The sequence below is a fragment of the Drosophila mojavensis genome, unplaced genomic scaffold (genome assembly GCF_018153725.1).
Source record: "Drosophila mojavensis isolate 15081-1352.22 unplaced genomic scaffold, ASM1815372v1 contig_74, whole genome shotgun sequence".
NCBI classification, from domain to species: domain Eukaryota; kingdom Metazoa; phylum Arthropoda; class Insecta; order Diptera; family Drosophilidae; genus Drosophila; species Drosophila mojavensis.
The window spans coordinates 14,290,219-14,304,796 of record NW_025318899.1 but is presented as its reverse complement, the minus strand read 5'-3'; the positions used below and the strand labels follow the sequence as shown (position 1 = coordinate 14,304,796).

Sequence of the window (14,578 nt, the reverse complement as noted above, 5' to 3'; positions counted from 1 at the left end):
AGTGAACATACATATATTTTATAAAAGATATTTCCATATTATCGTAAAAAAAAAACAACGGAAAGATTTTTTATAAGTAGAGCTGCGAATGAGTAGAGCTTATGAAATGCATTTATCATTTGCTATGCGAGGTTCGGCAGATATTTCTCTTTAAAGCCGGTTCGCTAGGTCATGAGAACTGCAAAGAAAATTCAATGGGATTTTAGAAATAAGAGAGACCCTTCTATAGACAATATATACTCTCCAAACCACGTACCTAATCTATGCATTTTGAATGAGTAATATATATCATATCAAATATTTTTCAAATTAAACATAATTTGGAAATTTGTCTTGCCTTTCGTTTCAAATTCTTAACTTTTCTAAGCTTAATAACTCAAATTTATGATTCTGAAAAGGTCTATACCAAATTCTCAAAAGTGCGAGCAAAATTTTGTTAAACAAATTTGTGTGTTGTCCACCACTTTATAGAGTAGAATATCCACGAAAATGGCCAAGTGTTCCCGGTTGCAACAGGAGATTCAGCTATTGCGAAATGAGTTGGCGATGGTACGGGGGGAGCGGGATGAGCTCTGGCGGAAGCATGATTCTCACTTCCAGCTGTGCAGCGGTTGTGCGGATAGCTCGGTAAAAAATGGGAATAATCCGAGCAGCAGAAGCGAAAGGCCCATCACTCCCAATCAAGATTTATATATTGCATATTTGGAAGAACAGATACAGCGGACGCGATTCAAATACAAGAAACAAATGGGCGAAGTGAAGAGTAGCGCAGGTCTATTGGAGACTAAGCTACAGAACGTCCGGATGGAAATGAACTACATCAGTGCCAAGGCCCAGAAGGTGGACAAGCTACAGAGGAGCATTAATGAACTTAAGTCAAAGCTCAGTCGTCGGGATATGATCATATCTCGCTATAACGAACAGCATGCTGCCTTTCTTGAGTTGATTAACAATTTGGATAAGGAGCCAAATGCCCTGCGTGATGCGCCACAGCAACTTCAAAAGATTGTTTCAAAGAACGTTGATGGCTGTGAAGAAAAGAGAAAGGATTCGGTAATTCGATCTAGATGCAAACCTAACGAATTATTGAACTTTTCATGTTTGAGCACAGCACTAAAAAACAAGCTGGCGCGCAAATAATTTCATCTGTCTTTTTGTTTTTCTTTAATCTTGAAAGCTGTGTAAAAAATTCATATTTATTATTGTTTGATGTTTGTAAATTTTCTATGTTCAGATTGGATATATCGAAAGTATTAAAGTGAAGTGCTTCTAGTTTATGTAATTCTCTTTGTGGGGGCTATCATTCATTAATACTCCGCTCAGAGCGGAACTTCGGTCAGCAATTCGTTGGCTGGAATTTCGTAGAATTTACCTTACTCCAAGTTCAGTGACAATGTTGCCTAGGTTATTGCACTGAATTCACGAAAATATATATTGTATAATCAGACTCTGGGGCGATGTAATTGAAGACAAATTATACTTGTTTTATTATTATGTACTTAACTGCTTCCTATTTCATCAAAATGTATTAATTCATTCATTAATTTACTAATTCATTATAAAATATGTATATACATGTCTTTTATACATATATTTCAATCTGATGAAAAATAAACTGTTCATGTGTTCATGTAGAGCATCAAATTAGGTATTCAATATTTTCATTAAATTCACAACAATTTCATCTTATTCTGCAGCTGAGCAAATGGTAAAAATGTCACGTTTTGGTCTTTTGATTGGACTTTCTTGACAGCAATAAGTAAGACTTGCTAGCGTTTACGTTTACTTTGTTCGTCGCTGCAGTCGGTGTATCCTAATGCGAAATTTGTGCCAATAAGCACGTAGCATATTTCCCATAAATACTGCCAGCACCTAGTCCAAAAATGACGTAGGTCACGCCTCGGAACGTCTATTGAATTCTAATGGGCAATGCAGCGATTGCACCAGGAAGTGCGTGCAGCAAGCAGCAAGCGATCGTTGGCCAATTGAAGTTATTTGTGGCAAACGTAAACCAAATGCAAATTGAAATTGATTGAGCGTAGTTGACAGTGATGAGAATATTAAGAAAACAAAAAGAACTAGGTCAAAAGTTCAGAGTCTCCAATATAACTATTAATAGATAATTAGTTAATTGCATGACAACTTCCACTTGATGTACAATCTTATCTTTGAGTCTAGCGTGATTCAAAAACTTGTTATGAAATTGACCGTTACGCATTAATTTAAAAAGCGCTAAACAATTTCAATCGGCCTTCATTTACAATTAGTATGCATTATATTTGCCTTAAAATTTAGGTTTGTATATGGCATAGAGGTATACGATGACCCTGAGCCGTTTTAACGTAACGTGTTTGTTTCTTTCGTCGCTAGCCTAGCCAACGAGTGTGACGTCACTGCCAACGGGCTCCATTCTAAGAATAAGAACAAAATAAAAATACTGTTTTACATTTTCTGTTCAATTATTATTATTAATGCTTAGCTAAATTGTGTACATTACATTATTACATTAATTAGCGACTAAGTTCGGCAGTGGCAATTTGGTGTATCTTTTTCTTATGTGCCCGAGAAGCTTCTAAAATTATTTTTCAGCAACAACACAACAAAGAATATGCCCACAGCGATGGTAAATAACTGGACGTTGATTACTTTCGAGTCGACTAAGGCTTGCAGCATATTGTAGATGCTTTCGCTGCGTACTTCGCCTCCACAGCAGTCCATATGTATATAACTAATATTAAGTACGTTGGTCGATATTTAAAAACTACAGCTATCCTCGCGTTATATGTGTCCAAAATCAAGTCTTCTTCTATTTTTTTTTTGTATGGGAAAACAGCTGTTCCAACTGAGTGTTTACTAAAGCAGTGTTGACGAATGTGCGATAGCTCGTTGGATATATGGCAACGCTGCCAACAGCTGTTAACTTCAATTAATTGTGTATATCCAACATTTACTATTTAAATAACATTAGCTTAAAAGTATTTAAATATGCATCCAGTGCAAAGAAAATCTTGCTATGAAATATATCTCAACTATACCTCCAATTTAAATGCATTCCACCCACATACTCCACAGGAGTCGAAACAAAACTCAAAATCAAATAGCATCTCATGAACTGTGGGTTTTGTTTTATTATTTAGCTTAACATCACTATTCGCTAATGTACGCCGACTAGGAGGACAGTTCGTTTATTCGTCATTCTCATAATCAGCAGGATTCTTACGCAGCAAAGCTGTATGCTTGCGCTCGGTCAAGTCGAAGATCAAATAGCCCACAATGAAGGCTGCAAGGGAACGAATCATTAGATCAAGAAAGTAATGAAATTAACTGAGAAACGTACGTGGCACCACACGGAAGATGTTAGAGCGGATGCGGCGCATAAAGTTGGGTACACCATGGCTGATCGCACCGGCAAAGGCGCGCTGTTCGAAGGGCGACAGTTTATAGGTGACAATGCCGTGAACCTTGGCGAGGTTGCCGAAATGGGCGCCGTTCAGGATCGAAGATACACGCATGGTTCAAGCTGTGGACATGTTGAGGAGAGAGGGTTATTGGTATTGAGTTTACAAACCACATATAAAGCCAACAAGGATTTGGATAAAAACACAAATAGTTATTATAAACATTCTGCACTTAGCCTCAAAGAGGTTATGTAATTTTTGCACTGCGAACGTCTGCAACAGCGGATAGTTGCCTGCACTTATGCTAGCCAATAATGGGTCATATTTATAGTGCCCAGCACTTGGCAAATTTTTTGGCAATTATTACGTTAATTATTTACCTTGACAAATCAGAATTTGTGCCTTAAATTAGAATAAACGCTCGGATGACGTCTGTTTGCTTCAGCTGCTGCTTCTGACAGTGCTATATAACATCTGTTAAATTGACATGAAACTGTTAGCATTTCGATAAAACTAAAACAGTTGTCGACAGGCCACCACAATACCAGGCTACTTTTCAGCTCGAACAACAATCCAAGTTGCAAACGCCAACTGTTTATAAAAACATTAATTTATTAAAGAAAACCTTATAAAATTGAATCGAAATGGCCGCTAAAGTAGCTAGCAGCACAAGCAAGGTGTTTCAAAATGTAAGTATACGATTGGCAGCTGTCGGCATACCAGAGTAACCTCACTTTGCTCTCTTACCTGCTGAGCACATTCGAGGCGTTGACTAATCGCATTTGTTTCTGTTTTATATATAGCACGACGATGTGCATATTTCCTTCGAGGATCAACAGCGTATCAATCGCTTTGCCAAGCACAATGTGCGCATGGATAACTTGAAAATGGAGCTGGAGATGAAGAAGAACGATCTCAAATGCGTGGAAGAGGCATTGGAAGAAATTGAGCTATTCGATGAGGATGAAGATATTCCCATTCTGATTGGCGAAGTATTTCTCTCGCACAAACTGAACAAAACACAACAACTGCTCGCTGAGACGAAAGAAGAAGCCATTAAAGAAATTGCCAGCATTGAGGCCAAGGCAAAGGTCATCAAGGCAGAGATGGATGAGCTCAAAGCACATCTCTACCAACGTTTCGGCAGCAACATCTCCCTGGAAAACTAGGACTAAGCAAAGGATAACAAGTGAAACATTTTCAATCAAATATATATACTAAATTTAATTTAAATTCCGATCATGATATATTCATTCGTTTGACTACAGCACTAAATAATATATTATCAGTCCAATTATCAGCAATGTAACCACCATGCCACCTAGAAAGATACGCCGATCCTCCACCAACCTCCGCTCGATCAACTTCATTGTGTGATTTGATAATCCCAGTGTGCTGCCAATAGCCTGTATACGTTTATGGGCACCGCTTAGCGTCATTCGCTGTGATATAAGACTTTCCAGTATGCCACTGCCAGATGCAATCATGTCGTCCACACCCCGATGGGCGTTGCCCATCTGTGTGTGATGTTGCAACTCGTAATCCAGTTGGAGGCACGTCTCCGATGGAGCCGTGCTGTTTGCAGCAAATCTATGGTTAAGCAGCTGCTCCCGCTCACTTATTTCCTGAAGCCGACGCTGGCGACGATCCCGCGCGTGCTGCAGTGATGTTTGCAAATGCCTCAAATCATATTTAAGCTGATCTATCCGCAGCTTTGAGCTCTGTCGCTGTGAGGGCGGCACCTTGAAAAGCAACACATCAAGCCGGTCGCAGTTGCTATAAAAATTTAACATATTTAATCAGCTGTTAGGGATACGCACAAAGGTGACTCACGAGTTAGCTTGGGTAATTTTAACTTGTATTGCATTCTCCACGTCAAGCGCTTCTTGTGGTGTGATTTGGCCAAGTCGCTGAAAGCATTGCTCAATTTCCTTGACCGTGTTATTTGTTTGGTGGTACAGTGTTTCCATTGTCTGGTAGGCAGCAGGGTAGTCGTCTAGATAGACCTCTAATTACTGAATTATCTGAGAAATTAACACGTAAAAATTGATTCGTTTCAAAAAGCTGACGCGTTGCATATAGTCCAATTGGTTAAGTGCGTTGTTATCGTACTAGCCTATCGGTAATCGACATTTCGTGTCACCTGCCGTCTATATGTGTGGCAACGCTTTTCTAAGAAAATGTGCTAATTAAAACCATACCTAAGTGTGCGATCAAAGAATACGCTAAAATAAGCCAAAACACACACACACTCTAGGATAAACCACAATGGCGCATACATCTAGTACCGGCGTTGGTAAGAATTTTATTTGTAAAATTAACAATTTGGCAACGAAATTGATTGAAAAACACGTGCCCGCGAGTACAGCCAAGATGTTGGCAGTATTTTGCCATGAAAAAGTGCGAAAGTTCGGCGTAAAACGAGTGCGCAAAACGTCTCTTTATTGAACGATGACGGGCCGCTGCCGCAGCGCTTCCACTGCCCCGCTCTATGTGAAAATGAAAAGAAAGCAAAAGGCAAAAAAGTCCGATAAAACGCGAGCTCACATTAAATTCATATTGGAAAATAAGCAAACGAACCATTGTCTATTGCGTTTGTCTCTCAGCAAGTTCCAATTGCAGTTGCCGTCGCTATGCAGCAATTTTTCTTCGTGACTTGACAATTTCGGTGGGGCCCGCACCCCACACACACATACACGCACACCCCCTTTGCCGTTCGATGTGTCCCTTTTCAATTGTTGTATGTGTGTGTTTTTTTTGCTCGTTTGCTCAGCCACTTGGTTTTATGCTCGTTGCCTTTGCTGTTAACCAAAGTGCTTCTTTAATTTCTAATTAAATTAGTTAGCCTGCTGCGTCTAAGAGTGTGGCTGCAAATTTCGCATATTGCGCATAATATCTTTAGCGCTTGCCTGCAAATTATGTCGTGTGTGCAAATGGACATGAGTCGGGGGAGCGCAGTGGACTGTTGGAGCTAACCAGGCAACCAAGCAACTAACCAACCAATACCACACCCTACGTCCGTCCGGTATTCGTATTTAATTTTTTATTCTACTTACGAAAATGAGTGCAAAGCAAAGGAAGAACAACGCAAGACACACTGGCCAATAACAACAATAGCAGCGACAGCAACAACAACAATATGAGTTTTGAGCAAAAGAAGAGCGCGAAGAGAACGTCTACTAAGAAACACATGACCCCCTCGCGCTAAATACACGATTTATGCCTTAATTACAACCTTCGGCCCATGCAAAGTTAAATGGAAATTTATAGTTGCCTAAATTTTGTTGATTTTCAGTGGTGCCACGAAATTTCCGCTTACTGGAGGAGCTGGATCAGGGCCAGAAGGGTGTAGGCGATGGCACCATATCATGGGGTCTGGAAAACGATGATGATATGACACTTACCTATTGGATTGGCATGATTATCGGCCCCCCTAGAGTAAGTGTACCCAACTAACTGATGAATGCAAGCGTCATCACATTCATCTACGTCACGTATAAATAGACTGCGTAACGAATGGGTTTCTTATCGGTCGAGATTATTGTTATGAAAGATATTGTATAGATATAGATATTGGTGATGTTAGATATAATCGATTGCGTAAACTCAAATTATGTCCGTGTGAAAAATATGCAAATGGCCATTAAATTTGATTAACCAACATGCGAACTGGCTGGAAACATGTTTTTGAAGATTAATACGATTCCCAAATAAGTCAAAAACTAATAAAGGCACTTTACTCTAACCATATATTAATATGTAAGAGTTAGGGGACAAAAAAGAAAAAGAGATTGTAATCAAAATTCAATTGAAATTAGCTTAAGATGTAAATTAAGAAAAGCCAAAAAACTTATCAAGCCAAAATGTAACCAGACTTATAGCCTCATTTCATTTGTGTTATATAAAATAGATTAAAACATCCTATTAGAACAGTTGATAACAAAAATTAAGAGATAAGCTCTATGCAACGAATCATTTTGGGCGACAACAAGAAATTTGAAATTCTTTTAGAAATATTTAAGCTATTTAAATAGGCACTGAGTCTGGTATGAATCACGAAATGTTGCAGTGGCAGCACACGCTGACTCATCGATAGAGCATGAGAGCCTGTCCGGGTAATAATTGCTAGTTGATGGTAGGAGTGAAGGGAGATACAGACGTGCATTGTGTATAATCGCTAGTCATTAAATGCATATTTCTAATACATATTCACTGATTCGCATGACTTTGTCTTTTTCTCTTCTAGACACCATTCGAGAATCGAATGTATTCACTAAAGATCGAGTGCGGCGAACGTTATCCGGATGAGCCACCAACGCTCAGGTTTTTAACAAAAGTTAATATAAATTGCATTAATCAGAATAATGGTGTGGTAAGTGGAGCATCGATCACTACGCTTATATATTGATAATCTAAACCAAATGTGTTCTGTGTAACAGGTTGATCATAGATCAGTGCCCATGTTGTCCAGGTGGAGTCGGGAGTATACCATTAAAACGATGCTTCAGGAAATACGTAGGATTATGACCATGAAAGAGAACTTGAAGTTGGCACAACCGCCAGAAGGTAGCTGTTTTTAGTTGGCAACAACGATAAAAACAAAATCAACAGCAACAGCAACAACAACAACAACCTACAACCACAACAGCAACAACAACAACAACAAACTGCAGCAGCATCAACAACCACAACAGCATTACACACAACTGCCACTGCAACAGAAACAGCAACAACAACAGCAACAGCTACACTCGGCTGATTGTGCATGAGTGTTAAGAGGCGCGTGCCGGCCATTGGTAAGTCGCCTCGATCCTCTACAGAGTTGTGTGTAATGTGAAAGAGAGACGGGAGAGAGATAGAGAGAGAGAGAGAGAAAGAGGGGGCGGCCGTTAGAGAGGCGGAGCCAAGTAGCTGCATTATTGTTTTTGTTGTCTGTTGTACTTCTTGAATGTGTGTGTGTGTTCAGCAGCAGCAAGAACTAAAGCAAAATATCTATACTATAAGTGTAAACAACAGCAACTGCAACAAGAAGAAGCAGGAGAAGAACAGCCAGAGCAAACGTCACTATTATATAATAAATGGTCGTCATCCCTTCCGTCATCGATCGTCGTACGAATGTCATCATGTTTGGTTACAAAACCCATTCTTAACTAAGAAATAAAACAACTCAATGTAAAAGAATGATTAAGAAAGGAAAAACAACAAACACACACACCTACACCCTTGCTAAAGAAAAAAGGAGACATTTATAATTTTAATCAAGCAATTTACAAAAAAAAAAAAAAAAAAAAAAAAAAATTATAAAAAAAAAGTTAAAAAGCAAATCCGTATAAGATAAAGAAATTCAGCGAGTTCTGTTTTCGTTGCATCGAAGAAGACGAAACGTAATTATTGTTTTGCATAACTAAAAAATTTATTAATTATATATATATATATACAAATTTAAGCGAATTTTTTGTAGTAAAAACAAAAACAAAAGCAAAAAAAAAAAAAAATAATGAACCGAACCGAGGCGATTATAATAATTTAATTAGTTTTCCTTCTTCAAATGGGACGTGAGACACGATTTATATCCTCGAAACATTGCGGTAAATATATTAAATACAAACTTTTAAAACAAACAAATAAACACACACACACACATCCATACACACTAAACTGATGAAGAAGTCGAACGGGCAGAACGATGAAAAAGAAAATGATTAAAATAATATTTTAATTTAAGCTTCTAAATAAAACAATTAATAATCCAATAAAAAAAAAAAGAAAAGCCAAAACGCATTTGAAGTGCGCATCAGTCGTAATAGGTTGAACATTCAATTCGAAATTTGTATACAAGCAATATATGTTTAGATCTTCAAAATTCTAAAACCAATCTCGACTGATCCACCTGAGTATATTCTTTACTTATGTACATATTATTGAACAGTTGATCGAAGAGATCTATATATATATATTTACAGCAGATCTCTATATAAAATAGATCACGTTTTCACTTCGTTAATCTACTCTTACAGACCTGTTCCATAAGTAATAGCAATTTCTCAGCAAACTAAAACTAAATCACATTCGGGTTTTATGTTTTCAATTGTTTATTTAAATACATAATTTGAATTTAAGATTTATACACAATACATGTAATAGTTTCCATGATTCATTTTGTCTAGGCTCTTTGCTTTCGTTGAACTTCCCGCATTATCTTTGATGTCCTTTGATCTTCATCCATTCGTTATTCTAGGAATTTTGGTATTTGTTTACTCTGTTCTGGCATGTTTTTTTTTTATTGTTAGCTGTTACTATAATTTCTTTAATTGAACTTTGTGTTTGTGTTTTCTGTGTGTGTGTGTGTGTGTGAACGGACATATTTTTTTGGGTTTATGCTTAAACTTGATTTATTTTTTATTAGTCGATAAAGTCGCATTAACACTGCAGTTCTTCACGCCAAATCAAATTCAAACAATTCTCTACTTCTCCTTGGGCACAAAGACGATCTTTCGGGACTTGAGCGCGGACCACTTGTGCCGCTTAATGTAATACGAGATGGCAGTCAGGAAGCCAAGAATGCCAATCACCTTAATCAGCAGCTGCTTGCGCTCATCATGCTCCGGCTCCGATGTCCACTTGAGGAACGTGGCCACATCCTTGGCCAATTGACTTTGTGTTGGTGGTGTGCCATCCTCATACTCAATTACCTGTTCGGCAAATAATTCAAATTATTAATCGAATTGAAACCACGTTGGTTAGATCTGTGCTCACCTCATTGTACAAGACCTGGGCCATGGATATGGCACCGCCAGGGAAGTACGGATTGAAGTACTGACCCTCGCGTAGCACGACGCCAGCTGGCGCATCATGGTAGCCAGTCAGTAGCGAAAAGATGTAATCCTCGCCACCCTTGCGCGCCGAAACGATGTAGCTCAAATCTGGTGGATAAGCACCGTTGTTGGCAGCACGGGCCGCTTCCTCATTGGGATACGGCGATGGGAAGTAGTCCGACAGCTTGCCGGGACGGTCAAAGTAGTTGCCGGTATCATCGGGACCGTCTCTCACCTGGATCAATTCAGACGTAAATACAAATTTCTGTCGAAAAGTAATGAATTCTCACCGTGATCTGCTCTGCCTCGGCCTTGGCCTGTTCTTCGGTATGGCTGACGCCAACCAGATTGCGGTAGGCAATATATTGCATCGAGTGGCAAGCAGAGCACACCTGCTTGTACACCTCATAGCCGCGACGAATGCTGCAGATCGTAACCAATCAATTGATCTATGCACTTACACTTTAGCTATATTTGAATTACGCACCTCTGGTGATCCAGCGAGGAGAACAGACCCCTATGGGACCAGGGCTGAGCGGGTGCGTGCACTTCAGTGCCAGAAGCCTCCACCGATTGCTCCAGAGCAAACAACAGAGCACCAACGCCGCCGGTAACAGCGCCGATGGCACCGATCAGCTGTTCGCGACACGCACACAACAAACATCGAGCGTCGAGCGTTGATCGTTGGTTGAAATGAAAAAAATAAGTAAGCGCAAATTTGAGGTTAGGTCCGTTCGGGTATTATGAAATGCTCAGTGTCCATTTGGTGACTTGTGATTACCTTTTTGTTGTTGCTTGCCCAGCTTGAAGCGGAGGACAGGTTCTTGGCCTGTGAAAAAAGAGAGTATTGATTAGATTTAACAGCTCTGCAAAAAACTGCACGTATGGGTTTTTGCACGGAGTTACATAATTGTGGGTCGAGTGTAATCTACCGTCTCAATAGAGGTAACAATAGTTAAGTCATCACAGATGATGCACAGTTTTTGGGCCAATCAATACCATACACTTTGATATAGACATTGGATGCAAAATTAATGTTGTAATGATAGTGAGCTGGATAGATTGTTTAGCGCGTTACGGAAAATTTTCTTTCGTGATGCTTATTGGATGGGCGGGTGGCCGAGTGTTTTACCTGTTGCAGATTCAAAGCTGGCGTAGATTTTAGCAATCTCAAGCCATTGAATCTTCGCAATGTCGCTGCCATTCTGGCCGGAGTTCAATTTTATGCGTCTGGTCGTGTAAGGAAACTTAAAGGGCAGCGCGAATCTATCTATTCCACTGGCACGGAGTCGCTCGCTTCTCGCTGGCAGATGTTTACTCGCTGCTGCTCAGTCGTTGAATTTAACAGAAATTACTCCTCTTCAGGTAAAAATGTGCTCCTCCGTGTATGCACCCACGCAGGTTACAGCTTTGCTCCACATTTAACATAAGTAAATCTGTAGCTAACACACAATTTGTGGGATTTACCTATTGATAACTCTGTTATTGCTCATCTCTTAACAGTAGCTGCTCCACGGTTAACATAGCGTACCTTTGACCTAAAGTATATTCGTTGATATTTAACAGAAACTGTACTGGCTGCTCGTCACATGACAACAACCACTAGTATTAACATAAGGAACATTTGCCCTAAGAAACATTTAAGATATTTAACATACATGATTACCCTGCTAACATGAATTACGTTTAACAGAATTTACTCCTCATTTACTATAACAGGTTGAACGCCCCCGCAACTCCACACACAGCCTCACAAACTGCGGCCACACTGTCTACATTTTGCAATTATTATTAGCAGACGACTCATAGCAACGGTGCATAAACAAATGTGAAGAAAAACGCTTTTCATTGATTTCCCATAAGCGAGTATTTAGCAGAACATTTTGAATTGTTGTTAGCCGTTAAGCAAAAGTGTAAAAAATGCCGCAAGAGCAGCCAACGGCGACTACGTCGCAGCAGCTCGATGACGAAATCGAAAATGTTCGCGTTGTTGTTCGATCCAGGCCGATGGACAAGAATGAGCTCGCCTCGGGTGCGGTGAGCGCCATCCAGGTGGATAATATCAATCGTGCAATAACCGTTATCAAGCCGAACGCCACAGCCAACGAGCCACCGAAGACATATTACTTTGACAATGTCTTCGATGGTAACTCTAATCAGCTGGATTTGTATGTGGATACGGCTCGTCCGATTGTCGACAAGGTGCTGGAGGGCTACAATGGCACCATCTTGGCTTATGGGCAGACGGGCACTGGAAAGACATACACCATGTCCGGTAATCCGGATTCGCCACAGACCAAGGGAATCATTCCGAATGCATTCGCCCACATCTTTGGGCACATTGCCAAGGCTCAAGATAATCAAAAGTTTCTGGTGCGCGTCAGCTACATGGAGATCTACAATGAGGAGGTGCGCGATCTGCTCGGCAAAGATGTGAGCAAGAGCCTCGAAGTTAAAGAGCGTCCGGACATTGGCGTCTTCGTCAAAGATCTCAGCGGTTATGTGGTGCACAATGCGGATGATCTGGAGAACATTATGCGGCTGGGCAACAAGAATCGCGCTGTTGGCGCGACAAAAATGAATCAGGAGTCTTCGCGCTCGCACGCCATCTTCTCCATCACCGTGGAGAGCAGCGAACTGGTCGAAGGAGGCATGCAGCATGTTCGAATGGGCAAGTTGCAACTGGTGGATTTGGCTGGCTCCGAGCGTCAGTCAAAGACGCAGGCGAGTGGCCAACGGCTGAAGGAGGCCACCAAGATCAATCTGTCGCTCTCGGTGCTGGGCAATGTGATCAGCGCTTTGGTCGATGGCAAGAGTACACACATTCCCTATCGCAACTCGAAGTTGACTCGGCTGCTCCAGGACTCACTTGGAGGCAACTCGAAGACAGTGATGTGCGCCACGATTAGCCCAGCGGATTGCAATTATGTGGAAACAATTTCCACGCTTCGCTATGCTAGTCGAGCTAAGAACATACAGAATCGCATGCACATCAATGAGGAGCCGAAGGATGCGTTGCTGCGGCACTTCCAGGAGGAAATTGCACGACTGCGCAAGCAGCTAGAGGAGGGTAATTTCGAGGAGGAACTGCTGCCCAGTGGCGAGGGCGAGGACGAGGAGGACACCTGTGACGATGAGCTTGAGGCGCCTTTAGAGATTGAACTGGAGTCTGCGGCTTCAGCTGCAACCAGTCCCACTGGCAAGAAGATACGAAAGAAGCGCGAAAAGTCCGACAAGGAGAAGGAAGAGCTGGCCATGCGCAAGAGCCAGCATTTGCGTGAAATCGAGCATGCCAAGACGGAGCAGGAGCTGTTGCGTAACAAGCTCGTCTCGCTGGAAGGCAAAATTCTGGTGGGTGGCGAGAATCTGCTAGAGAAAGCGCAAACTCAAGAGAAGCTGCTGGAGCAGTCCATTGCGGAACTGGAGGAGCGCGAGAAATCTGAGCAAGCATTACGGCAAACACTTGAGCAGAAGGCCACCGAGCGCATTGACATCGAGGAGCGCTACTCCACGCTGCAGGATGCCAGCACTGGGATCACCAAGAAGATCCATCGGGTCATGCAAATGCTGATGGGCGTTAAGTCGGAGCTGGCTGATCAGCAGCAGGAGCATCAGCGCGAGAAGGAAGGAATCTATGAGAACATACGTAGCCTTTCTCGGGAGTTGGCGCTTTGTGAGCTGGTGCTCAACTCGTATGTGCCCAAGGAGTACCAGTCCATGATAAATCAGTATACGCACTGGAACGAAGACATTGGCGAGTGGCAGCTCAAGTGCGTCGCTTACACTGGGAACAACATGCGCAAGCACATCGAACACAAGAACAGCGGCAAGGAGCCCGAATATGTTGATCTCTCTCACGTCTATCTCAGCTATAATACGGAAGGTGTATCCAATTCTATGGGCACCAAGTCGGCACGTCCACGCACCTCGGGTGTGCCGCGTCCCACAACGGCGCGTCGCTATTGAAGCCATCAGTCTCTAGTCCAGATGCAGGACCAGCTCCCGCGTGTCCATTATCTGTTCGGATTTCGTGCACAATTTTGGTTTCTTTTGTTTCTGCTTTTGCTTTTTTATGCTTTGAAGTTCATTGCTCAGCGATTATCTGCTCTCAACTGTATTATATAATTTATTGTTAATTTATTTCATTATAGGTGTCTGCAGTAGTTACTATTCATATATTTTAGGTTGAACAACGGTGCAATATGTTTAATTTGTATGTAATTTTAATTTATTGTATCTCACTTAGCAATAAATTTTTAAATAGTCACAGATGGCATAAGATAAAAAGTGTGCTTTTGGCTTTTTAAATAAATTGATTTAGTACTCAAGTATTTTATTAATAAATGTACTTCTGCGTTTGGAATA

At 41.1% G+C, this 14,578-nt stretch overlaps 8 protein-coding genes across 8 annotated transcripts; 4 read left to right on the top strand and 4 right to left on the bottom strand.

Annotated features, from left to right (window-relative positions):
* Nucleotides 1–318: 318 nt before the first annotated feature.
* On the top strand, nucleotides 319–1,277 carry LOC6582457. Its single transcript, XM_002008122.4, has one exon. The coding sequence runs from the start codon at nucleotides 490–492 to the stop codon at nucleotides 1,138–1,140; it is 651 nt and encodes a 216-aa protein (XP_002008158.2). The 5' UTR covers nucleotides 319–489; the 3' UTR covers nucleotides 1,141–1,277.
* Nucleotides 1,278–2,240: 963 nt separating this feature from the next.
* On the bottom strand, nucleotides 2,241–2,839 carry LOC116804403. Its single transcript, XM_032731899.2, has 2 exons — nucleotides 2,498–2,839; nucleotides 2,241–2,411 (listed from the first exon to the last, which is right to left on the bottom strand). Exon 1 carries the CDS (start codon nucleotides 2,716–2,718, stop codon nucleotides 2,554–2,556), a length of 165 nt encoding a protein of 54 aa, XP_032587790.1. The 5' UTR covers nucleotides 2,719–2,839; the 3' UTR covers nucleotides 2,241–2,411; nucleotides 2,498–2,553.
* A 259-nt stretch (nucleotides 2,840–3,098) lies between these two features.
* LOC6582456 (cytochrome b-c1 complex subunit 8) lies at nucleotides 3,099–3,881 on the bottom strand. The gene is made up of 3 exons (XM_002008121.4): nucleotides 3,779–3,881; nucleotides 3,338–3,520; nucleotides 3,099–3,280 (listed from the first exon to the last, which is right to left on the bottom strand). Exons 2-3 carry the CDS (start codon nucleotides 3,510–3,512, stop codon nucleotides 3,186–3,188), a joined length of 270 nt encoding a protein of 89 aa, XP_002008157.1. The 5' UTR covers nucleotides 3,513–3,520; nucleotides 3,779–3,881; the 3' UTR covers nucleotides 3,099–3,185.
* A 46-nt stretch (nucleotides 3,882–3,927) lies between these two features.
* Nucleotides 3,928–4,631, top strand: LOC6582455 (probable prefoldin subunit 4). Its single transcript, XM_002008120.4, has 2 exons — nucleotides 3,928–4,087; nucleotides 4,202–4,631. The coding sequence occupies exons 1-2, from the start codon at nucleotides 4,043–4,045 to the stop codon at nucleotides 4,565–4,567; spliced, it is 411 nt and encodes a 136-aa protein (XP_002008156.1). The 5' UTR covers nucleotides 3,928–4,042; the 3' UTR covers nucleotides 4,568–4,631.
* LOC6582454 (probable Golgi SNAP receptor complex member 2) lies at nucleotides 4,596–5,503 on the bottom strand. The gene is made up of 2 exons (XM_002008119.4): nucleotides 5,232–5,503; nucleotides 4,596–5,174 (listed from the first exon to the last, which is right to left on the bottom strand). Exons 1-2 carry the CDS (start codon nucleotides 5,366–5,368, stop codon nucleotides 4,661–4,663), a joined length of 651 nt encoding a protein of 216 aa, XP_002008155.1. The 5' UTR covers nucleotides 5,369–5,503; the 3' UTR covers nucleotides 4,596–4,660.
* Nucleotides 5,504–5,589: 86 nt separating this feature from the next.
* On the top strand, nucleotides 5,590–9,092 carry LOC6582453 (ubiquitin-conjugating enzyme E2 variant 2). Its single transcript, XM_002008118.4, has 4 exons — nucleotides 5,590–5,694; nucleotides 6,694–6,836; nucleotides 7,645–7,770; nucleotides 7,838–9,092. The coding sequence occupies exons 1-4, from the start codon at nucleotides 5,667–5,669 to the stop codon at nucleotides 7,976–7,978; spliced, it is 438 nt and encodes a 145-aa protein (XP_002008154.1). The 5' UTR covers nucleotides 5,590–5,666; the 3' UTR covers nucleotides 7,979–9,092.
* Nucleotides 9,093–9,472: 380 nt separating this feature from the next.
* On the bottom strand, nucleotides 9,473–11,527 carry LOC6582452 (cytochrome c1, heme protein, mitochondrial). Its single transcript, XM_002008117.4, has 6 exons — nucleotides 11,346–11,527; nucleotides 10,995–11,042; nucleotides 10,701–10,849; nucleotides 10,504–10,636; nucleotides 10,155–10,448; nucleotides 9,473–10,090 (listed from the first exon to the last, which is right to left on the bottom strand). The coding sequence occupies exons 1-6, from the start codon at nucleotides 11,415–11,417 to the stop codon at nucleotides 9,863–9,865; spliced, it is 924 nt and encodes a 307-aa protein (XP_002008153.1). The 5' UTR covers nucleotides 11,418–11,527; the 3' UTR covers nucleotides 9,473–9,862.
* A 445-nt stretch (nucleotides 11,528–11,972) lies between these two features.
* Nucleotides 11,973–14,544, top strand: LOC6582451 (kinesin-like protein KIF3A). Its single transcript, XM_002008116.4, has one exon. The coding sequence runs from the start codon at nucleotides 12,134–12,136 to the stop codon at nucleotides 14,177–14,179; it is 2,046 nt and encodes a 681-aa protein (XP_002008152.1). The 5' UTR covers nucleotides 11,973–12,133; the 3' UTR covers nucleotides 14,180–14,544.
* Nucleotides 14,545–14,578: the final 34 nt, after the last annotated feature.